This window comes from Vanacampus margaritifer, chromosome 7 (genome assembly GCF_051991255.1).
Source record: "Vanacampus margaritifer isolate UIUO_Vmar chromosome 7, RoL_Vmar_1.0, whole genome shotgun sequence".
NCBI lineage: Eukaryota > Metazoa > Chordata > Actinopteri > Syngnathiformes > Syngnathidae > Vanacampus > Vanacampus margaritifer.
Window position 1 is genome coordinate 16,944,696 of NC_135438.1, and position 24,468 is coordinate 16,969,163.

Genomic DNA, 24,468 nt, shown 5'->3' on the forward strand with positions numbered 1-24,468 from the left:
GACCGCACGGCAAGATATGACCATTTTATAAGATAATCGATTAGATAAAGGACTTTACGCTGTACAAGATTCAATGGTTACAATACAGGCAAGTGGCTCTTTTGCCGTCCAGCGTATCGTAGGGGGCGTTCCCATGAGGGCTGTGACGTGACGTGCAAAAGGTCAATACCCTGAGCTGGTCGCCATTCAGGGAACAAATAGACAGGCAACCATTCACACTCATTTTCACTAAAATGAGAACATGGGAACAGATGACGAAAAATGTCAAAGAGCAGATCCTAATTTTTTTTAAATGATTTTATTTCCAACATGAACTATATTTAATACATAAAGATTTGGTTTCAAAATCAGTGAGTTTGAATTGCTTCAATCTTTGTAGTTCTGTTTTTTTATTTTTCTTATTCTAACTGATTTCTTGCAGATTCTCCTTGAAAGGGGCAGCTGGGTAGAGTGCCCCTTTATTGCCAAGGAAAAATAACAGTGAGCTGGAGTGTTTTAAGACGAAGGGGAAAAAATAATTACGACGGAGGTAAGTAACTTCTCCAAACTGAGACGTACAATATTCATAAACTACATCGTAGAAAGCGAACTCGACCAGCAATAACATAATATAACCAATAGGAGGAGACACTTAGACAAACAGTTTCCAGTCTGCCAGAAAATGAAAAAAAGAGAGAACAAGAGGATGAGAAGAATTAGACGAAGAAGAAGAGGAGAAAGTGGAGGGGGTGGAGCAGGAGGAAGAAAAACATTGCGGCATCTGCCAGCTATCGAGATAAAATCGTGTTAAGTTTTTATCATGAATCACGTAGACTTTTTATTGTGCGTGCGGTTTAGCAAATTGCCACTGGAAGAACAGTTGGAAATAAAACGTTTAGGGCCGCACAGACCAGAAGACTTTGTCTTGATTCAGTATGGAGATATGGTGACCCGTACCTTCAAAAAAGACTGGTTTGAAAAAAAGAAATGGCTGACCGCTAGCACGACCAAAAGTGCGCTCTTCTGTTTTCCCTGTCTTCTCTTTGGTGGCTTGGACTCCGTTTGGGCATCGATCGGCTTTAAAGACATTAAACATCTGTCGGAAAGAACGGCGAAGCACGAAAGCTCCTCGTCTCACCTGAGATGTGCCATGAAGTTGGGTTTACTTGGTCTGACCCCCGTGCAGCCACGCATCAATGACGCCGATCGACTTGCCATCGAGGAACACAACACGCTAACTGAGGAGAATCGGTACGTTCTGGACAGGCTGGTCACCTGTGTTAAACTTTGTGGCAAGTGCCAAGTGGATTTGCACGGTCATGACGAAACACTAAACGCAGCTCTCTTTAACTGCGTATTTGAGACCATGTGTGAGGGAGACACCAGGCTCAAAAGACACTATAATGCGCAACCATTTTTTCATTTGGCTTTAAGCACCATTCAGGACGACCTTCTGGATTGCATGTATGAGGTCTACAGGGAGGAGGTGGACAAACAATTGCAACAGACCCAGTTTGTTGGTGTGCAGGTACATGAAATCACTCATATGTCGTGCAATCCTCAAATGGCAATCGTGTTGAGATACGTGGTTGACAACACTGTTACTGAGCGGTTCCTTGAGTTAATCGAAGTCACGGATAAAACTGCCTTTGGTCTTTCGGCAGCCATCCAACAAGTTCTCGAGCCCTTGCGGCTGACCGAGAAACTCATCTCGCAAAGCTATGATGGCGCTGCCATGCTGAGGGATGGTGAAGGTAGCGTGCAAACCCTGATGAGTATAAGGTACCCAAATTCAGTGTTTGTGCATTGCTACGCCCATCAGTTAAATGTTACTCTACAGCAAGTGTGTGCGTCTAGAATCCGTGAGCTGAAGGTGTTTTTTGCTGATTTGACCAGCTTTGCAACCTTCTTCAGCTCACCTGCAAGAGCAGCTGCCCTGATGCAGGTGTCGTACAACAACATCCAGCGACCAAGGTGGAATTTTCAAAGCAGGACCATTAACGCCGTATGGGACAGTCAGGATGCCATATTGGAGTGTTTGGATTGTATTCGCACTCAGCCGGGATGGGACATCGCGACCGTCAGCGAGGCATACGGCCTCTCCATGCATTTGAAAGAACCCAAGTTTCTCCAGCTGCTGCATTTCTTCGCAGAAGTCATGCCGGAAGTGGATGTTCTACAGAACATACTGCAGAACCGCGAGATTGACGACTCGGTCGTGAGATGCGCCGTGGAAAACTTCATTGCCAACGTGAAGGAGGTGAGAGGGAGGGCCGACGTGATCGCCGGCGACGGAGAAGCCAAGCGAAGGAAAACTACCGATAATACGGCTGAAGTTATGAAGGAGGCTTGTGACAACATGATTGCACAAGTCGAGGACCGCTTCTCCAACAGTGACTATCTCGTTGCGGCGCAGCTCGTGGACTGCTCACTTTTCCCAAAATTTGCAGCATCATTCCCGGCGGCCCAACTCAGTTGTGCTATCAAGCTGTGGCCTTCACCTCTGAGAAACAAGGACAAGTTACAAAGTGAACTAAATATTCTCTACCAACACAATCAGCTGTATGCAGGGAAATCTGCACTTGCTCTATTTCAGACTATTAGAGAAACCGGCCTACAAGAGATCTTGTCTGAAACATGCATTCTTCTGAACATCTTCCTCGCAACTCCAATGGTGTCCCCCGAGCCTGACAGGAACCATTCGGCAATGGAAAGGATTAACGTGTTTGCAAGAAAAACACTAGGAAAAGAGAGACTTAATGCGCTTTGCATGCTTTCCAATGAGAACCAATTTATTCAGGGAAAGGTGGATTTCAACAGGAAAGTCATGGATAAGTTTGCACCTGCAAACAACCACCAGGTTTCATTCCTTTTCAAATGAATGATTTTTTTTTTGTCTTTCAAGCTGTGAATAATGATTTGGATGAATGTACATAAAATGTTGGTCACTTTCAGAACTATGGACAAGGCTCATGCTCGCCTTTTTTTTTTGTGATGCTCTGCTATGTTGATTTAAAATTGATTCTTAATCACTGTTCCTGCAATATCAACGATAAACGGATGTTAAATGCAAAATCTCATCCTTTTCAGCTTTTACTCTGCTGGCTGGTCTTCGATGTTAAGATTTAAATGGGTGAGCGGCCTCTCACTTTTTGTCAGCTGGGATCGATTCCAGCTCACACATGACCCTAATGAGGCTGCGCAGTGTAGGAGACGGATGGCTGGATGTTTTAATATACTTTAACACATTGTGTGTCATCTATGAAAACTGCTCACTTTTTTCAATCTTAAACACATGAATATAGCTAAGTTGTTTAAAAAATGATCACTGCTGTTTGATAAAAGCACATGAGCGGTAAAAGTACTATAATGTTGAATGTATGGACATTAAGTTGCAGGTGCATCACAATGATTTCCATGTCAAATAAATGTACATTTTCATTAGTTCCACGGTCATTTTATTCAGCAGGGGGTTCCTTCTGGTTTGGTATTCAGATGCTAAGGTGTATTGCTGTCAACACACAAACAGCTTGGAGTTTAACCATTTATTTCAACAATGGAATATTTCACCCATAAAAGATGTAACAATATATACATACATACCAAAAAATAAAAACATCCATCAAATAACTTTCACTTTCAGGCGTTTTAAATTAAATATATTAGCTCTAGAAGAAGGGATTACATTAACCATTGTATGATTACAATAAAAGCAAAGCAATTACAATCATCAGTGCCTGCATAAACATTAAATCAACATTGCATCTGGGGTCAGTCTTGAGTTAGAATGCCTCCACATCCATTCTTTTAAGTCCTGCTTGTAAGAGTGTGAGGCTGATGATTATTTGACCCAGCTGCCCTGTCCAATCAAGTGACTCCAGTTGGTGGAATTTTGATCCAGTTAGGAGTAAAATAATGTAATCCCATAAAGCTCAAACGACACGAGGAAAAGCATGCTGGTCCATATCGCCCCCCCTTTTTTTTTTAATCCAGTGCATTGCCACACCTTGTCAAGCCTGTCATTTTCTAAAAACAATCCTCCAGAGTTCAAATTTGATCATGTTGGTGGTCAGTCAAATAATTTTTATGGCCATTGATTTTGCAAGCGATGCCTGAGAGCACCAGTAATTCTATTCTCCATGCATGCTCTCCTTTCCCTCTGCTCAGCAAAGGAACACACAAGTGTCCTTAAACTCAACATCCAGTAACACAAGGATGGGTACAAAAGAAAAGGTGAGGATGATCTTCAAGGATGCATTTGCCTGAGGTTAAAAACAAAGGCAAGGAGCAAACGGTGATGAGCATCCCACTGGGTCACACGGACAAGTTTTATGTTATTGTAACTTGAGCGAGGAATTACAGGCAGCGCAAACAAACACAGTCTCTCTCTGGGCCTCTGGAGCTGGGGAAAAAAAAGGAGATGTTATCAGGACAATGAGCTGCCTTTAAACAGTACATACAGTCAAACCACAAAATTTGAACACTTCAGATATGATGCAGACAGAGCTGGATTATTGCATCAATATTTGCAAACTAGAGCAGGGGTCTGCAAACTGCGGTTTTGGAGCCACATGTGGCTCTTTAGTCCCTGTCCTTGGCTCCTTCTGGAGTTTTATATATTTTAATAAATTGTAGAACTAATTTTTGTTTTTTATTTTTTTAGATAAACAAAAAATGAATAGTTAAGTATTCAAAAAGTGTCAAAAATTTTAAGTCGTCAGAAAAAGGGAGATGAAAGGTAGATGAAATTTTTTTTTTAAATGACCTAAAAATTACCAGAAAATGTCCCAAAAGAAAAAAAGCAGGAAATTACAATAAAATGTCCATGAAATTGCCAAATATGTCAGAGAATTTAATGTTTAAAAAGCAGAAAGAAAATATTTGTAAACAAGTAACTATAAAATGCCCAACAACAAAATAAATCCATAAAATGTCCACAAAATAGCCAACAAAGTCAGAAAATTTATAGCAAAAAAAGGCAGAAAAAATGTCCAAAAATAGCCACAAAAAGGAAGAAGAGGGGCAGAAAATTACTATGTCCATAAAATAGCCAAAAATGTCAGAAATTTGAAAGAAAGGCAGAAAAATCTAAAAATGTATGAAAAACGCAAGACGAAAAGTAAAAAAATGAATCTCAAAAAGTATTGGATGTTGCATATATTTCTATTATGGTGCAGCTCTAATTAGCTATTGGGCCCTCAGTACATTAGACCTAACACTAACACAATGTTTTGCGGCACAAGACAGATTTTTATTTATTTTTTTAAATTTTTAAAATGGCTCTTTTGAGAGTAAACGTTGCTGACCCCTGATCACTAGAGTGATGCACATCGTTTGAAAAGCTACTGTCATATACCGCATAAATCATAGCCAATAAGTTTGAAAGAATTTTACAATAAAGTTCTTATAGTCGTTTAAAATCAGGAACTCTTTTTGTGGACACCCTGTTTAAATTTCCGATATTTGAGGATCCACTGAATTGGACTTTTCTTGTCTTACCGGTAGCCCCCATGCAAGACCTTGGCACTTTGAAAGAACAGCATCGTGAACAAAAGCTGTTGCCACAGTTACTGCAGTTCTTCTACATCAGGAAGCGAGAGATAGATGTGTTGAAAATTCATATTTAATCAAATGCGTTGTGAACACTTGGAATGTGACTTCTCCAAGTCTCACCCTTTTCTTCAGCACTGAGAAGACAGCATTGCAGCTAGCACAGTTGCCTTTGGAAAGGGAAACAAAACGCACGCCAGTATTATGATGGCAGCTACTTCAAAACCGGAATGACTTTGTCACACCACTCTGACCTGCGCTGGTGGTGGGGTAGCGTTTGCGCAGTTTCTCTGTCAGCTTGGACACTTTGCTGCGTATGGGTTCATTACGGCTCAGGAGGCCATTTTCAGAGACGCTGTCAAACTCAGGCGCTCCGAGTTGACCATCATCATCCTCCTAAAAAAAGGGCGGGAGGAAGACAAGAGAAGACCCACAGAGTGCACCAATTACATTACGTAACTATTACGGTGATAAATGCATGACAATGACAAGATTACAACTTTATTGGTACTTTCAATTTCAAACACCCACAAGGATGTATTTGTCATTTGGGATACTTATCCTTTTTTTGGAGGAAAATTTGCTTTAAATTTATTAATTTTTTTATCACAAAAATGAGTTTCCATTACTTAATTTCTACATGAAATTGGAAATACACCCAAATCAGAGGTCAGCCACTGACTGAGTGGATGGTTGTCCACTTTAGATGTTATACAGTTTGTACAGGGATGTGATTTGACCAAAGTGAAATTATCTGAAAATTTAGCCGGGGGTCTGGGGGGGCCGCTGGCACCCAGCTAGGTCCAGGGCAGTGCCCTGGTGGGGGGACAAGGGGGGCGCAGCCCCCCGGAGCTCATGGGTTTTCCGTGTTTTTAAGTACTTTCAATGCACTCACATGACAAAGAAATAGACAAAACAACAGCATAAATTTTCAATGTATATTGAACTATCCCATATAAAATGGCAGTTTTAGTCAACTCAAAATCAGTCACATTCAAAAACATTGGACTGCCTTTGCTTTTAAAAACTATCACTGAAAATATCATCATATCTAACTAATGTGATTACTAAGTTAACACATAAATAATGTTGAAGAGTTCAAATTTCATGAACAAATAATTGTATCATGACCAAATGAAAAGTAACTCATATTAGAGCATACCACAAATGTCTTTGTTATAGCAGAAGATGTTATCTGTCGGAGTGATGTGCATACACAATGAACTACTAAAAAAATAAAATAAAATAAATAAATAAAAAATCTGAATTTTTTTTTTTGGGGGGGAGATAAAAAAAGCGGAATTCCGCGAATTAGCGGAAAAATCACATCCCTGTTTGTATAACAAAAACTGTGATGAACCAAGATACTGTACATGCAGTAACAAACATACATACACATGCATAGTAAAATGATCTACTACACTTCCCGGAATGCAATGCATAGGTTCACAGTGTAAAATAAACAAATCCATACACTGTCCTAAAGAACATGTACGGCTCACATACTGACGTTAACACAGAAAATCAATCTTAGACTAAGAATAAAGATGAGCCCCTCATGCAGACAGCATGAACACAATGAGCACTTTATACACGCACACAACATCACTGTTGGATGCATGAATGGAAGGTACTGGAAAATCCACTTACCACTAACACCAAAGGGGTTTCCTTTGTGGGATGCAGTATAACACAATACAACTTTACAAACAAGCATCCATGCTGCTGCTTCATTAAAAACATGCTACAGGATTCTAAATACAGCACCAGTACAGAATGTGTTCAGTTAACACAAGGGAGATAAGAAAAGGCCAGGATTGCCAAGATGTCAGCAGACATGGGCCAACACTCACCTGCAGGGAAATGGAACTTTCCTAATTCCAGTGGAAAGCAGGAGATAAACAGGAATGACATCATCAATATTTTTCTTCCAGCCAGGGAGGAGGAAATTGAAATCATTTATATGTTTGTTGTGGCAATTTATGATTATGATTGATATTGTTGAACTTGTGTTATACCTGTGTTTAAAGGGATACTTAACTCATTTAGCCATTTTCAGCAATAAGAAGATTATCTATAATTAACGTGACAACTTTTTAATGTACAATTAATACCTTTCAAAACACATTTTTGCCACCTGCTGTCGACTGAAGATGACATCCCGCATGCCTCCATGGCTGTGTTTGCTAACATCACATGACCAAACCCAGGAAACGGGTCAGCTGCAATTTGTCGTTAACTGCAAGTGGCTAAATGTGTTTTTAAATGTACCGTATTTATTGTACATGAAAAATAATGAAGTTATCAAATTAACTCTAGACAAAATATTTACTTTTTATTACTGAAAATGGCTAAATGAGTCAAGTATCCCCTTAAAGAAATATGCACACTATTTAACTGTACAACAACATACAAAAAGGTACGGCCTCTCACGCCTTAAAACCAGCCAAGAGCTAAACATTGTTTAAAAAAAAAAAAAAAAGTTCAACAGACACTGTTTAAATTCAAATTATGTTCACATTTAAATGGACTAATTTTAAATTGAGGAAAATAACTGACGTGCAAATGATACTGCGCCTGGTGTGAATTAAGGCTGTGTGATATGGACAACATTTCATATCCAACGATAATACTATGGGGTCAGCAAAATATCAATCCAAATGGATGTGGAAAGTGCCGTTTTTTGTTTTTATTAGAATTTACTGACAGTCATCAACAAAAGTCAGCAATCAATAAATGCATTTAAAAAAAAAAAAGATTTGAATTAACATTCGACTGCAACTGTCATTTTATATTACCCAATTAATTATATTACTTTAGTATTAACTCATTCAGTTAAGACCAGTTCTACATTTTCCAATTTTGTCTCTAGGTTCACGTTAGCGTGACGATCCAAGTTCCAACTATTTCATCATTTATTATCAACCAGTCTTGATATGAATTTCTATCAGTAATCCAAGCCATATGTGTAAATCCACCAACGACTTTAAATACAGTACACATTTGCTGAGACTGGTGTGTAAATGCGTACTGGAAATGCTTAATGCACAAACAGCACTACAGGCAAAACTGTAATACCTCAATTGCATCTTTAAATTCTTCATCGGGCTCAGCTTCTTCTGCTTCCTCCACACTGCCAGGTGATATGTCCTGCAAGGAAACATATTAATTATTTATTTTTCCAATTCCATTCAAAGAAAGAGAAATATGGCCATTATAGCATTGCCAAAACAATACTATGGCATTTGCCGTTTTACCCCCCAAAAAAGCGCATATGTCTCCTTTGATATGCCAATGCCTTATAGTGTACTTCACATCATAACTACTCAACTTAGTTGTTTCCATCCGAGTGTCTCTCACCTCCAGACTGGTTGGCGTGGGCGTCCTGTCCACTACATTGCTGTGCTCCAGTTCTTCACAGGCTACCTCTGAGGTCGGGACCTGACCGACATGGAACAGCTTCTTCAGGTCCAACAAAACTGAAACACAATGGACAACAGAAACAACTTAAGTCGTGAAATTATTTGAACTACATCATCTCATCAAGCTAAGTGTAATGTTGAGCTGACCTCTGTGGAAGTCTTTATTCCAAAGGAAGATGGCGCTGTTCAAACCAGCAATCACCCAACCCACAGGAGCGAGGTAGAGAAGACACGCCACTGTAAACAATCCTACATAAAACCTAGGGAGAAATGAGACGTAAATGTTCTCTCCTCTCTGGTGTTAAGTTAAACAAATACTACAGATTCATAAAACCATCAAATCTGCCTGTAATTCATATCTTTGTTTGTTGCAAGTGTTAAGGGACCGAAAAAAGTTTGGAGACAAATCAGCCTAAAATAATCAGTGGGGCCCTGGTCTCTTCTGAATCTGAGGAGATAAAGGTGCGAAGGTAGAAATGGAACAGAAATTCTTGAGTAACTTGTTTAAAATCCCATTCAAGTATTAATAAAACTGCACTTTGCACTACAACAAAGAGGAATCTAATTATAACAATCATTTGATGATACACCGGCTTGAAAAAGAACAGCAATTCCATCGTCGCCATGGTAACACCGACTGGAGTCCTGGATCATCTTTAACTCATTCACTGCCATTGACGGCTATAGACGTCAAAAATTCATTTGAACTATTTCTATTAGTTTTACATTTTTTCCCCACTTTTGTTAACAAAAGTATGCAAACTGAGTTGTTGTATTAGAATAGATATAAAATTTGTGATTAATCGTGAGTTAACTAGTGAAGTCATGCGATTAATTACGTTTAAAAATTGTAATCGCCAGACACCCTTAATTTTTTCCTTTAAAAAAAAAAATATATATATATATATATATATATTATTATTATTATTATTATTATATTTAAATCGGGAGTTAACTAGTGAAGTCATGCGATTAATTACGTTTAAAAATTGTAATCGTCCGACGCCCCTAATTTTAAATATTTTTTTCTTTAAAAAAAAAATTATTAAAATGTTTTTTGTTTTTTTTTTACTTTTTTTTGTTAAAAAGAAAAGATTATTATAAATTAGGGGCATCAGGCGATTAAAATTTATATTTGTAATTAATCGCATGACTTCACTAGTTAACTCACAATTAATCACAAATTTTATATCCGTTCTAAATGTACAAAAAAATCTAGGTTTTCATACTCTTGTTAACAAAAATAGAAAAAAACAAGTTAAACTAATAAAAATAGTTAAAATGAATTTTTGACGTCTATAGCTGTCAATGGCAGTGATTAATGGTAAACAAAAACAACACCAGTGAGTTAGTACAAGTGACAACGCTCATTTTGTCATTTCAAATTCTGCCCTGACTATAATGAAAAAATGGCTAACTTACTGACAAGTTAGTTGTTAAGTTCCAATAGTATTCAACATACAACACACCTCGATAATGAACTGCTATACTTTACCTTGATGATGTGATGTGATTGTCCCAGTACAGGACCTTGTAAAGTGTTTCTGCTGACTGACAGGTTGAAGTCAGCATGTCATCCAGATGCTTCAACCTGGAGACAGGAAAGATGATGAGCCCATGAGAAAACATGGAAATTCCTTTTACACATAATCATGCCATGCCATTTCCTTGTACACATTTTAAAGGGGCCATATTATGGAAAACTGACTTTTCACTTGCTTGTATACATTTACAGTATGTACAATACTTTAAGATGCAAGTGACACGGTTTTCAAGATACGAGCCATCGTTCGGATGAATTTTTTTTTGTCTCGGCTTGCGAGCGCAATCTTGAGGTACGAGCATTGTATGGTGGTAGGTAACACTACTGGCCTCACACCAAATGACAGTTTGACAGATATAATTAGAAAAACAAAAACCTTCCAAAAAATTGGCTTCAAGACATTTGTCACTCTCATCTAAAGGTTACTGTAAAACTAAACACAATACAAAGAACTACGTTGTGAATGTAAACATACAATGGGAAACTCCATAGACACATGGGCTAACAAGTATCATCTGTGGCTATGTTGTTACCCTTTAAGCAACACTTATCAGAAACAAACAAACAGTTTTATTTTAAAACATATACAATTCTTATTTACATAATTTCAAATGAATACATTTAGAGGTTCAGTTGTACTCATACATTAATATCAATAGCACGATTGAAACACAAAGAGGTTGTGTTGAATTTTCTCTCTCAAGTTTCCTGTGTATTATAACTTCAAATCAAATTAGTTTGTCTTGAGATTTTTTACAGTAAAATGACAAATAATCAGTCAGCGAAACAAAAATGTCAGCAATTCTTACAGGTCTTTGACTTCCAGCATAGCCTCCTGTTTACTGAGGTGCACCGTCTGCAAATCTCTGCGGTGTACGGCATGATAGTGCCTCCTCTGGAGTTCCGCTTCTGAGGCTCTGCCCCAGCACCTGTCCTGCAGGTAGCCCAGGGCCGCAGGCACTGTGACTGCCACCAAACATAGTGACAACCAACCCACTGAAGGAGAAGAAGAGGTCAGTTAGTATTAGCCACCAGGCCCACTATTGAAAGATATAGCCTTGACTTACCTTCATTAATAGTGCAGAAGAAGACATTGAGGAATATACAAACAACCAGCGAGCACAGGGGCATCCTCCACCTGGAAAATAAAATCAGACTCTCAACATGACCTCTGCTATTGAAGACAAGACCAGGTAACTTCAACTGGGTCGCAGGAACAATGGAACAGCTAAATTTGAATGATGCAGCTGAAATTTTACCATTCTGATTTGACTGAATGATTTGAATTTTTCTGCAAAAACTATACAGTAGATGTTACTTCAAACACTGTACAGTTAATAAACATTTTATGAAGGAAACTGTTTGATCCCCCCCAAAAAAATGCTAACTACTATTTCCTATAGGAAAACCTGTTCCAAAATTTGAACAAACTGGAGGTCAACCAGCATCCCTGAATAGTCTGGATTGGGTTCAACAAGTGTTCTAAACACACACCCTAGCAGGAAGCGGGCCAGCTCCATCGCATCTGTAACTGGTTCCAGAAAAAGCGCCATTCTCTTATAGGACACAACCATGTTGAGGAGGTCAAAATTCAGTGTAGATCTCGGGCTTCCCAGTTCAGAAGCGTCTGGAGACCCCAGAGTCTCCTTGGATATAGTGTGCACCAGCTCCCCTCTTTCCCCTGCACCCTGGTAAGGGTCCGGTGACGCCGCTGCAATGTGCATCATCATTCCTGCGCAGTGTAAGAAAAACACAAAGATTAAGATTATGGTAATGATGTTACTCTTATTACAGAATTGCTATTGAGACAGTATTTTAGAATTCGGTAACATCAGCTAAACCATTTGGTGCGCATACAATCAGTCCTGTACAGTTTGTAGGCTACTCATTCCTGTAGGTAAGTGAACAATATGAATCTGAGATGATAATAGTACAATTGATATATTTTTTAAATTGATATTTGGTACAGAAAAACACACACCTGTTCATAGTACAGTGCTCTTTTACGAATGTTGTAATCCGTTACTTCATTCACAAATATTTAAAGCTTAATTTTCTTGTTCAAAGTAATTGATATATATGTTATATATGTTCAGGGGTTTTATTTTCTCCCAAAGGTTTATAGCATATGTTCGCATTACCAACACACGCCACGTCAATGTCAACGAATTGCAATCATTCCTAAATAGATGGATTAGGAAGAACATTGTGGTTTTTTTTGTTTGTTTGTTTTTCTCCGTTATCTTGCATGGGATCAATACAAGATGACACTTTGACCCTCACAGATGTGGCAATCAATAGAGACGTGAAAGGTGTTCCAGCCAACAAAGGTGAGTTTTATTAACTCTCATTTGCGGTTTAATCAGCAACGTTTAATCACTCAGGTCACTTGAAGCAATGGGATCATACACATAACCCCAAATTTGCAACATTTTTAAATAGTCAAACACGAAATTACGTGGTTGTAAGATGCAAGGTAACTGTAAAGTTACGCCAAAGGGATGTAAATTATATTACGTTCATCTAGCTCGTTGATGAGATAACTCACCCCGAGCTACGTGTCCAAACACAGCTTGAGAACCGCAGCAGCGGCCAGAAGAAGCTCAGGCGACACTAGCAATTCCTGCCGACATAAAAATCCTGGAGGAAGGAGAAGCCTCCAACTTCATCGACCCAGACAACATGACAGCAGCGTATTTGCATGAGCACCGACTTGTGCTAACGATTAAGTGTGTCCTGCCTTTTTGACGAGATATTATGTCAGCGTCTGGCTATTTCCCGGCTAGCTATGCTAGCTCCTAAGATGATCTACTTCCTGTTCTTCCAGGCTGAGTAATCGATCGTCGAAAATTCAACAAACATATTACCAATGCAGTCGATGACAGACGGGGATGAGGTTTTAGATGCAAGTCCGTGAATCAAAGGAGGAAAGGCAAACAAAAGTGTTATCAATTATGCAGTTATGCAAACAACTGGTCAGTCTTTGTCTTTAGAAAACGTAGTTAATGTAGAAAATTCACAACAGTAAGAGTGACATTTTCTGCTCATGAATAGCACTGGGTCAACAAATACAATTGGGTAGATGCCACGGACTTCCCACTCCCGAATTTCACACATCAGAGTTGTTTCCGGGTTCCAACACTCGCACCCCCACCCCTGCGCCCCCCAACTCTTCAACTCTCTGAAATGCTTCTAACAACTGAGACAGACACACTACACACTAGCACCCGTCGTCGACGGGAACGCGCTACCGAGGGGCACAAAGGCGGCGGCGCAAGAACTGGGACGCGGCCCACACGTCGCAAACAAGAAACGGAAACAAAGCTGATGTGTGAAAACCAGGAAGTCGGAAGTCCCGCCTCCTCCGTGGCATATACCCCATATGGTTCATATTCAATGTAGTGATCACACTACAAAAATAAATCATTTGTTTGTACTTTCACAGTATTAGGCTATGAGAAATTGAGACGTCAAAAGTAAAAAACAGTTGTTTAACAGTCATGACTCACAAGGATTTCATTTATGCCAAATCAAACAATGTTTAAGAATATTGTGGAAGATCGCTGATGATTCATCATCTTTGCACAGGGCCGGTCCAGTGCCGAATCCCCACCCGCGGGGGCGCGGGAAATGAATACTGAAGGTCGCATTGCCCGGCGCCGCCCGGTGGGGGCCCGAGTCCTTCTGATGAAGGCTGCCCCCGAGGACGGTGTGAGGCCGGTAGCGGCCCGGAGCAAAGAACAGCCAAATCCTGCTAATTTCAAACATGTCCAAGGGACAAATAAATTGGTCATTAAGTTCTAAAGAGTTGAAAATATGAAGGCATTCGATGTCAGTTACCCCTAGGCAGTATTTTGACCCATTTTGGGCTTTTTGATGGTTCTGACCAAGCCATTTAAAAATAAAATACCACCCATGGACCACAAAGGCACACACCCGCTTGGTTAATGGCCTAAGTGTTTAATTGCGATACATTCAAGTGCTGTAGGACGAACATGGATATGTTCATGACCAACAATTTTTATGTCGTTTTTTGCTGTAACTGTTATAAGAGAAAAGGCAGGTTTATTCTTTATTCTGATTCGTTTTTTTTATATACATATTGCTGTATTTTTTTCTATTCAAGGAGGCACATTATTTATTTTAATGCTTGAGATAAAATGAAGACATGTGAATTAAATGTCCAAATTAAGGAAACAAAATAAAATTGTTTTCATTTAATAATCAGTTGTGTTACGTTCTACTCTTAGAGAATCATCAATAGATATAAGTGAGGGGGTACTCGTACTCCTATGACAAAAAGGTTCAGGGGTGCACAAGCCAAAAGAGGTTGGGATAACCACCCCTCCTGTCGTCTGTAGTAGTCGCTAATCGAAAATCATGCACACTCGAGCTCAAAGAATCACAAATTACTCAATATCTAACGATGAACGACAAACTGCGGGGCTCTAAGGGGACACGAGCAAGGACATCTTTTTTTTTTTCCACTCACTCACGCAAACAAACACACACGGTCTCCCAGGCGGGGAAGCGAACCCACGCCAACCTTCATCGTAAGCAAGTGACGGAACCACTCCGCCACCTGAAGCCCACCAAGGACATTTTTTTTCGGACACTCCTTAACGTGGAAGGGCGTCACCGTAGCTGGTTTGTCTCGCTTCCTGGTTCTCCTGTAGGAGGAGGCGCTCGCATGTTTACGCGACACTTGACGAGGTTGTTTTGGGCAACAAACACCTCCTTCGGAAGTTCGGACCAGCATGTACCCTGAGATTTTGTGTGATCGATTGGTGTTAAGTTTGTGGCCAGATCCTCTGTATCGTGCCATGGAAGTCAGGAGGTAAAAGCGAACGAGTGAGTCGCCTCATTAGAAGCAGATGCAGTTACACACATTTAAGAATTTTGGAGGCTTTATTATATTATTTGTGTTTGGTTAAACTCCTGTTGAATCCCTATGTGATATAATCTCAGCTATAGGCTACTTTGTTTTGTTTTGCTTTGTTTTGTTGTTGTGCTCTGAAAAAATAATAAAATTTTGCTGTCTGAATTGCAGGGATACATTTTAATGCAATAACACATTCAGCCAAGGTCAGTGTACATGTATATTACTCAATGTGTAGTATCTAATCATCATTAAGAGCTAAGCATGCTATCAATGGTTGTTTGCACTGTGCACACACATTGTTCAATTATTTTGTTTATTATTCAACTTAATTCTCCTTTAGCGAGATTAGTTACACATTCCATTATATTTGATCAGCAGTAAAAGTGCATACATTTAATAAAACATGTCTGTATTCTCTGATCTGTCTATTCTGCCTTTTATCATGCGGTTAGGATCAATCTAATATATAAAATAAGAAAAATAATAAGTTATGGTATGTTGTGACTGAACAAAATTGTATATGACTAAGTTGCCTAACCCAAATGACGACTTGACTTGCTTGAAATCGACTTGGCTTGATTTATCTTTGCCACAGTAACTTGAGACTTGCTTAAAACTTGAAGGTTAAGATTTGAGACTTGCTGATGACGTTCAACTTACTCCAACCTCTGTGTCAAGGGTTTAAAGCAGACCCCTTGAAGGTACCACCGGTACGAACACAGGGCTGCCACCAGTGACAAACCCCTGTACTAATATTGTACATGCCTTTTTTTCTTGAGCATGTAAAGTGAACCTTAAAAGATGTACTATATTGTTGGAGGTCAGGCTACAGCGATTGATTTGCTCTAATACATTCTTGATTCTACCCAGCTGACCGGACAACACCACCGCCATGGCCCCTGCAAGGACTTGGCTCCTCTGGGCCCACTGCCAGGACATGACATCCTCTGGACCAGACCAGGAGAGAGAGAAGTTCTGGGCAGAGCTGTTTGAACAGTTGGATCTCAACAAAGATGGATCTATTGACATACATGAACTACGTAAAGGGCTGGCGGGTCGAGGGCTGTCCAGAGCTTCACTGGAGAGGGTAAGACCGTTCACCTGGACTCACCTGGATTCGTATATAATGCAGTGCCATGTATGTATGAAGTATGAAGAGAAAATTGAAAACGTTACTGATCAAAATATTGATTGAAATGATGGAGCTTTAATCACTTAATTTGCGGTCTTAATAAATGAGTTTGCTATTCTTTTGCTCTGCTTTTTGCTCTCAGTTAAAATGCTGTACAGGCCATAATGATGATTTCAGTCTTCCGGTGTTTTAAAGTCCCTGTACAGTGAAAATAAATATGTCTTGTAAATTTGACACAGCACAGATCATGCTAATGCTAGCCAACGTAACCATTATGTCCGGCTAACAGTTGCATTCAGTTTCATCCCATAAACATAAAATGTAAAAAAAGGAAAGAAAAAAAAGACAGAAGTATTTTTCACAGGACAGCGATGATATAAGACGTATTTAATAACTTGAGCTTTTATTTAGGAGATTATTGATTAGGTTAGTTGAACAACCACCTTTGTTAAGCCAAGGTACTTATTTTACATTTAAAAAAATCACAGATAACCAGCAAATAAACAAAAAAGTATGAATACTGATATAATGATCTTGTCTCAAATGTACTTACTCAGTGTTAAATGTGAGCTTGTTTAATTATGTACAAAGCCGATATATTTGCTGGGAGCCATGACTAATTCTGTTGTATCCGTTGGAAAAATGGCAAAAGGTTGATTGGAAGAACATTTGATTTTTCTGCTTGTCAATATAAAGTGCTGGTATACAGTTGAATAAAAAAAAATATTTGGCCAAAATCCAATAGGAAATCGATGGGAAACTGGCCAAATATATGTTTTTGCCCCACTCTATATAAAAAGAGCTATATTTCTGATGACTAAAAATAATTTATAAAAATATACAGTCAACGATAATGATTCTAATAATCCTGTGAACAAAGATTCTATAATCATTTTTTCACTTTTAATCTAACTGCAGACTAGATAGGCAGCACAAACTGCCTACCAAATGTGGATTTCCTAAACAGTCATTCAAACCTTGTGCAACCAGATGAAAGAGGATATACTGAAGGAAATAAGACATCTCATTTTACTCTGCCACTACAGATAGTATGTGTTGTTGTTGTTTTTTGGTAAAGTGCATATTTTAAAACAGAACCTGCGTCATTTTAATTCATTTTTTGTCTTCTAAAATATTTTATTGTTCTTCATTTTAATGAAAATGTTTAATATGTTTGAGAATTGAAAGATAATTCCTCTTAAAAAAGGATGTGCTTGCCCAACTTTATTGTATACACATTATCTGTCGCTGTCCTCTCCGTCTTCCTCCATTTGTTTTGGCCAAAGCATGTGGGTTATATAGTTGGCTGGCTGTCACTTCCCCAGTGTGTGCGTTTGTGTGGTCAACATGATGTCTATTTTGGTTGCATGGAGCAGGACTTCGTAAGATGAGAATGGCAAACTACCAGGGTGACAAACCACTTTTGGCTGCCAGGGATTTGCCGTCCTTCAAAATAATCATTTGGATTAATTAAATTAAATGTGTTTGTTTGACCTAATGTTTTAGTAACATAATAGGTCATGGCAACTCTGACCTTCTGAAAGAGTTCAGTGCACAATTTCCCCCACTGACTTTTTCCAAACTCAGGGATGTTAAGAGGTTCCAATGATTCCGCTGAAAGCTACCATTAACAGCAATTTATTTACCCATTTCCAGACCTAATCGTCTGTGTTTTCAGATTGTAGAAGTGGGGGACACCAACGAGGATGGAGTGCTTGACTTTGAGGAGTTCATTCAATACCTTCGTACCCATGAAAAGCAGCTCAAACTCATGTTTCGCAGCCTGGACAAGAACAATGATGGTCTGTGGCAGCCTGCCGAACACATTTTAATCACCACAATGGGCCCCCATTGTTTTAAAATTCACATATGGCATGTCTCTTGCTTTATTTGTCTGAATGACTACACCCAGGCGAGATAGATGCAACAGAGATCCAGCAGTCTCTACGTGCTGTTGGTTTAGACATCAGTCTCAGGGCTGCCACCAGGATTTTACAAAGGTCTGGGATCTGTGTCACTAGTGCAAAATCATTCATATGGTCTTTATAATCATATTGGCACTGTGCTGGTAAAGCACTGTGGTGTTTTCACTTTTCAATGCCATTTCCAAACACTTATCTCCCTCTTCAATCAAGCTTGTTTATGTGTATGTGTGTGTCACCCAGTATAGACAAGGACGGGACCATGACCATTGACTGGATTGAGTGGCGGGACTACTTTCTGTTTAACCCTCTCACAAACATGGAGGAAGTGGCGCGCTACTGGAAACGTTCAATGGCAAGGCTACACACATGAAAATACATTATAAAGAACAAAATTACTTTTAAACAGGAAGTCAATCCCCAAAAGTATTTACAATAATATGCTGTATTTCCCCCCAGTAGTCTAAACACGATATTCTATTTAATATTGAGTTTGTGCTAATGAGCTAAATCAACACCCAATCACGGTTTAGCTCCAGAAAAAGTTGAGCCGTGATTGGTCGTTATCTGAGCCCTGAGCAATTGTGTTGTCATTTTCAGTTGAAGTGGCAAAATGGCCGCCCCCTGAGATGGATACAATTTCTAGATGGATAAAAAGTTTCTAGCTCAGGTAACAATTATTCATGGCTCACCTGTTTAGCTGAGCCATGTGCAACTGTGATGTCATTTTTAGTCACCAGCAAGTAGCAAAATGGCCGCCCCCTGAGAAGGATTAAAAATGTTTTTTTTTATTTTGCTGCTAAACTCATATTCCACGAATGCAATATTAATCAGAATGCAGTGTTTAGACTAATGGGGCTGCATACAACATATTTTTGTAGAGAACATTTTTGGATTGACTTCCCCACTGATAATCAGCCGGGCGTGATGTATTTGAAAGCATCCAATGCGACACACATTCCTTATACCTGAAAATAACACACACACAAAAGTTCTTCACATTGTCTGGAAGCAAAAAATGTAAAAAATTCCCGCCTTCCTTAGATGTTGGACTTAGGTGAGCAGCTGACAGTTCCAGATGAATTTTCAGAAGAGGAGAAAAAGTCTGGCTATGTGTGGCGGCAGCTGATGGCAGGAGCCTTGGCTGGATGCGTATCACGGAGCGGGACCGCCCCCTTAGATCGTCTCAAAGTCTTCCGGCAGGTCAATCAGTAGCATATGTGATCAGAACCAAATCACCATTAAAGGACCACTCTTATTTACTGTTCATTGTCAGTAAGTGTCACACATGGAAACATCTTCGTTGTCATGCTTTGGCAGGTTCATGGTTCCTCTCTGTTTAGTGGGAATGTGCTGGGTGGTTTTCAGTACATGCTAAAGGAGGGAGGAGTGCAGTCCTTTTGGAGAGGCAATGGAATCAATGTTCTTAAAATTGCCCCAGAGACGGCAATCAAATTTACAGCTTATGAGAAGGTAAATAACACTTTCTTCCTTTCCCTTTTTATTTTCATTGTCTGTGAACATTTTTAGCACAAAAGTATGAGAGCAATTTTGTATGTTTTAGTTAGTTTGCTAGAAGGATTAAATTTTAAAAAAACGACTCATTTCCATGTAATGTGGTGAGATGGTTGATGTATCCACTAACATTTTAAGTAAATTCTCTAATAATCAGAAATTTATTTTCTCTTTTGCGACATTTGGGTCATTTGCCCAGACTTAAAATGTTAGCGCACCATCAATTTGCCATGCTCAGTGTACCTACCGTATGCCATGATTTACTACGGCCCAGGGGCCATTTGCGGCCTAACATCTGTTTTCAGTGGCCCGTACGGGGCCAGGGTTGGAAGGGTTACTTTTAAAATGTAATCCATTACAGTTACAAGTTACCTGCTAAAAAAAATTAGTTAGTAATGTAATCCAAGTACCATAATATTAAAGTAATGTAACTGGATTATTTATGGATTACTACAATATTGAGTATGCTCATGAAGACAAAATAAAAATAAATATCACCACAATATATATTCTATACAATGTGCCGCTGCTATTTTCGGGTGATAGGGATAAAAATAATAACTTTACAGTAAGCTTTTTATTTGACCATTTATGATTGAAGTGCCTTCTAATTAGTAGATTTACACAATGGGTATTCCTGCAAGCCTCTGGCCAATAGTTTTCAGACTGGAATAGGGTTAGAATTTCCCGAGCCCTGTCTGCGGATGTGACATAATATGTCCGTGGTGCGTATGTGAAGAAAGGTATGTGCAGTTTCATTTTTCGTCAGCAGGTGGCAGTAGCGATTCGAAATGGAATATTCTTTGTTCAGTAGCTTTAGCCTACATTCCATACTGTATGTAGAAGTCATTGTATCAACTGTGCTCCTTTTTTTTTTTTATTATTCTTTTTTTTGTAAATGTTTGGCTTACTACCTTAATTGTTTGTAGATCAAACATATAATGTATGGCAAGAAGGATACGAAAACTCTGAGGGTTTATGAGAGATTTCTTGCTGGCTCGTTGGCTGGTGCGACTGCTCAGACAGTCATCTACCCACTGGAGGTGATTTCAAGTCGTAACACACATCCTCAAGACAGCAATTGACAATGCGTACAGTAATTGTTTATCCATTCTCTTACTTGGCTTCCATCACTTTTTTCCTTGACAGGTGCTGAAAACCCGACTCGCGCTTAGAAAAACAGGCCAGTTCTCAGGAATGTCTGACTGCGCCAAACAAATCTTGCAGAGGGAAGGAGTTGCAGCCTTTTACAAGGGTTATGTGCCTAACATGTTGAGTATTGTGCCTTACGCCGGCATTGACTTGGCAGTCTATGAGGTCAGGTGGACGTGATTGTAGCATGTATCTACAGTTTACTCTATGTACGTCTTGTTTATTTCTTCCAACTTGGTATCTATTCCTCAGACACTGAAGTTTGCGTGGCTAAGTAGGAACAGAGGAGTGGCGGACCCAGGGGTCATGGTCCTGGTTGGCTGTGGTGCAATCTCCGGCACCTGTGGGCAGTTGGCAAGTTACCCCCTCGCATTGATCCGTACCAGAATGCAAGCTCAAGGTTTGATTTGATTTGATCATTTATTTCATTTATTTGTAAAAGAAAAAAAAATACAATATAATATAAAACTATATTCTGCGATGTTGAATGAAAAGGAGCAGAAAAAAATAATTTAATTTAAAAACAAAATAAACCACAAAAAAAAAAGAAAAAAGTGTGACAGCTGGTCCCACAGTTACATGACTTTTGTTCCCAATTTACAATTCGGTTGTTGACATTCGTAACAGAAAATGACCTCATTCATATTTATTTAACAAGCTGGATTTAGTTTTTTTTTTTATGTATTTTTTAAAATGAGCACTTTGGCTTCTTTATTCAAATTGTTCCATAGATTGATTCCTTTTACGGCAACACAACGCTCCATCAGTCTGGTCCTGAATCTTGTTTTTTTAAAGATCTGTGTTCCTTTTAACTTATACATGATTTTTCTTTTTTCAAATGTCTTTTGAATATTCAATGGCAAAGTTTTGTTATGAGCTTTCAGCATAATTTGCATAATACTGTAATCTAGTAAATCATAAAATGTCAACAATTTTAACTGAAGAAATACAAACAAAAAACTTAAAATGCTTAATGCACGATTTCAAATATCACTTAGTACAGAAATTAATAATGTTATTTGATAGATTTGTATCATTACATCATATTTACTTAAATCAAATACTATTATTTACACATCAGGTCAAGTTATAGTATAGTATCGGACAGCAAATAAAAAAACAATTTGAGTCTTTTATTAGAGATATATCTTTGAAAGTAATCCCACATTTACAGTACTGACAAGTTCATTCATGTTGTAAAATGACAACAAAAACCTCATTGTGTGATTGCATCATACCCTCTTGAAGTGGGCCGAACCAAATCGAATCGTAATCCCAATGAATCTAAATTGAATCGTTCCACTTTAAAATGTAACCGTCCTCGAATGGGATCGCAGCCCATGTATTGAGAGTCGTAAAGAATCATCTTTTATTGGAGCGATGCACACTAACTAAATGTCAACTAGGATGATGTATTGTTTGTCTCCAAGGTGGCTTGCGATTGTGAAATTCCACCATGAGCCTGCCGACTTTACCGGTAGTTAACAAATCCCCATCTCTCACACAGTTATAATGTGTTGTTCGCATTAACATATTTTCTGTAGTAAAAATGGCGCATTGCAGCTACAAAAATAAAATGCATTTGCAGCGTTTGTTTAGACAAGCTGCAAGAATGCAATACAGGAATGACACCACTCTACATGACCATTGGCATTATATATTGCATACATGCTGCTCCGATGGAGCACACAAAACATCTTTTCCTAAGTGAGGTTGTTAATTGAGTTTTTTTCTCCACTCTCTTCTTTAGCCTCAATGAAAGGATCCGCTAAGCCATCAATGTCCACCTTAATTTATACCATTGTGACACAAGAGGGTGTGGCCGGCCTGTATCGAGGGATTTCACCCAATTTGCTGAAAATCATCCCTGCTGTCAGCGTGTCCTACGTTGCATACGAGTACACGAGGATAGCCCTTGGAGTGGACGTGGAGGGTAGGCGGGGAGGAAAAGGGAAAGTTTAAAAAAATATATGGATGGTTTGATGTGACTTTCACCTGCAAGAAAATACGGATCTGTATAGCCTGCATGAAGATGTGGACTTTGAAAGTGGATGGATTCACAGTCCTATGACTGCAAGTCTTGATGGACCAATAACAAAAGTCATAGCACGGCCCTGACTTTGGATGACCTCACATGAGTTGACCTGCATGTACTGGCATCTTCATTCGTATTTACAAACAACATCTTGCATGAACTTACCTGAGAAGCAGCAGGTGCACCTCAAAGGGATTCTGTGTTTTCCAAATAACTGCAAGAGGATTTCTCAGCCTTTTCTTCTCCTCACAGGTGTAATGTAGAGAAGATAAGACGGCTGTCAAGAGCATTGTTCCAGTGTGCGAAGGGCATCCTTAACGTGTTTTACAGTTTGAGGACTGAAATGTCTCAAGCAAAATGAAGGAAACACTGAAGCACAGAACAGCTCATTAAAAAAAAAGACTTATCAGCACAAGGAATATTAAATGTGTGATCCTGTTGAATTGTGGTGTTGCAAGCAAAACTATAAGACTGTAAAGTCTTTACAGTACACCTACAATTTTAAAATAACTTATTATATTTAATGATGGACTTTTTTTAAAAAAAATATATATTTTCAATGAATACCTTCTGTAACTATATTGTCTGGATTGGTGTATTTCTAATAAATGCAAATGTGGATTTTAAATGTCAAGTGTTAGCCCTCTTACTGGTTGATTTTCTATACAAAGGGTCCTTGGTTTACCATGAATTTCTCTTCTCTCGACAGCGACCATCATACCTTCTATTAGAACGTGTGCTTGGTTGCTTCACAAATCAATACTATTGGTCTGTCCCCACTTTGTCTGTTATTATTACACACTATTAACAGACTATTTTAAAGTGTTAAAATAGCTTGAGAACAAACCTATAAACACCTTTGGAAAGGCTCAGACGTTCTATAAAGGCTCATTGTTAACAATGCTAGTGTACTGTACAAGCCAAACACAAAAAGCAGAATATCCTGCCCCCTCTGTTTAGAAGAAAACGTTCACACACCACCTTGTTTTTACAAAAAAAATCAACACCAAGTGCATTTTAAGCATATTCATAAGCATGCAATTACAATAACTCCGACGACAAGCGCGATGTCAGGGACACACGAAAATGTTCACACCATAGCTCCGGGAGCACAATTTCAGTCTCAAAGTTCTCCCAGCTGCTGGCAGTGTGTCCCGGTCCGACCCAATACCAGCGTATCACTGTGGCATGTTGCAAATACTCCCACTGAAGCGACCTCAATCAAACACTGGATACGATTCCCGAGTTACTTCGCAAGATGGAAAACAACGTGGAGGAGTTGACGTCTCGCCTTGAAGAAATGGCCACAAATCTGGCTAATTGATGCCCATTGAGA

At 39.1% G+C, this 24,468-nt stretch overlaps 3 protein-coding genes across 15 annotated transcripts; 2 read left to right on the top strand and 1 right to left on the bottom strand.

The window, feature by feature from the left end:
• The first annotated feature begins 225 nt into the window (after positions 1-225).
• Positions 226-3,423, top strand: LOC144054927 (zinc finger MYM-type protein 1-like). 4 transcript variants are annotated; one of them, XM_077570348.1, is made up of 3 exons: positions 226-350; positions 422-1,230; positions 1,414-3,423. In XM_077570348.1, the coding sequence occupies exons 2-3, from the start codon at positions 800-802 to the stop codon at positions 2,858-2,860; spliced, it is 1,878 nt and encodes a 625-aa protein (XP_077426474.1). In that variant the 5' UTR covers positions 226-350; positions 422-799; the 3' UTR covers positions 2,861-3,423. The 4 variants fall into 4 exon arrangements, with proteins under 4 accessions (XP_077426474.1, XP_077426473.1, XP_077426472.1 ...); XM_077570347.1 differs by having other exon boundaries at positions 227-350; positions 422-1,761; positions 1,894-3,423; XM_077570349.1 differs by lacking the exons at positions 226-350; positions 422-1,230 and having other exon boundaries at positions 1,360-1,507; positions 1,644-1,761; positions 1,894-3,423.
• Positions 3,424-3,509: 86 nt separating this feature from the next.
• Positions 3,510-13,362, bottom strand: zfyve27 (zinc finger, FYVE domain containing 27). Of its 3 annotated transcripts, XM_077570358.1 has the most exons (14): positions 13,043-13,362; positions 11,989-12,226; positions 11,562-11,632; positions 11,304-11,490; positions 10,447-10,542; positions 9,099-9,211; positions 8,890-9,008; positions 8,608-8,679; positions 7,383-7,403; positions 7,180-7,200; positions 5,784-5,925; positions 5,653-5,699; positions 5,479-5,560; positions 3,510-4,381 (listed from the first exon to the last, which is right to left on the bottom strand). In XM_077570358.1, the coding sequence occupies exons 2-14, from the start codon at positions 12,222-12,224 to the stop codon at positions 4,314-4,316; spliced, it is 1,275 nt and encodes a 424-aa protein (XP_077426484.1). In that variant the 5' UTR covers positions 12,225-12,226; positions 13,043-13,362; the 3' UTR covers positions 3,510-4,313. The 3 variants fall into 3 exon arrangements, with proteins under 3 accessions (XP_077426484.1, XP_077426485.1, XP_077426487.1); XM_077570359.1 differs by lacking the exon at positions 7,180-7,200 and having other exon boundaries at positions 13,043-13,361; XM_077570361.1 differs by lacking the exons at positions 7,180-7,200; positions 7,383-7,403 and having other exon boundaries at positions 13,043-13,354.
• slc25a23a (solute carrier family 25 member 23a) lies at positions 12,698-23,754 on the top strand. Of its 8 annotated transcripts, none has more exons than XM_077570351.1 (12): positions 14,856-15,345; positions 15,545-15,579; positions 16,247-16,463; positions 18,187-18,310; positions 18,421-18,508; positions 18,674-18,785; positions 19,475-19,633; positions 19,751-19,903; positions 20,875-20,988; positions 21,095-21,262; positions 21,350-21,497; positions 22,848-23,754. In XM_077570351.1, exons 3-12 carry the CDS (start codon positions 16,269-16,271, stop codon positions 23,057-23,059), a joined length of 1,473 nt encoding a protein of 490 aa, XP_077426477.1. In that variant the 5' UTR covers positions 14,856-15,345; positions 15,545-15,579; positions 16,247-16,268; the 3' UTR covers positions 23,060-23,754. The 8 variants fall into 8 exon arrangements, with proteins under 8 accessions (XP_077426480.1, XP_077426477.1, XP_077426476.1 ...); XM_077570350.1 differs by having other exon boundaries at positions 14,856-15,331; XM_077570354.1 differs by lacking the exons at positions 14,856-15,345; positions 15,545-15,579 and adding an exon at positions 12,698-12,824.
• The last annotated feature ends 714 nt before the right edge of the window (positions 23,755-24,468 follow it).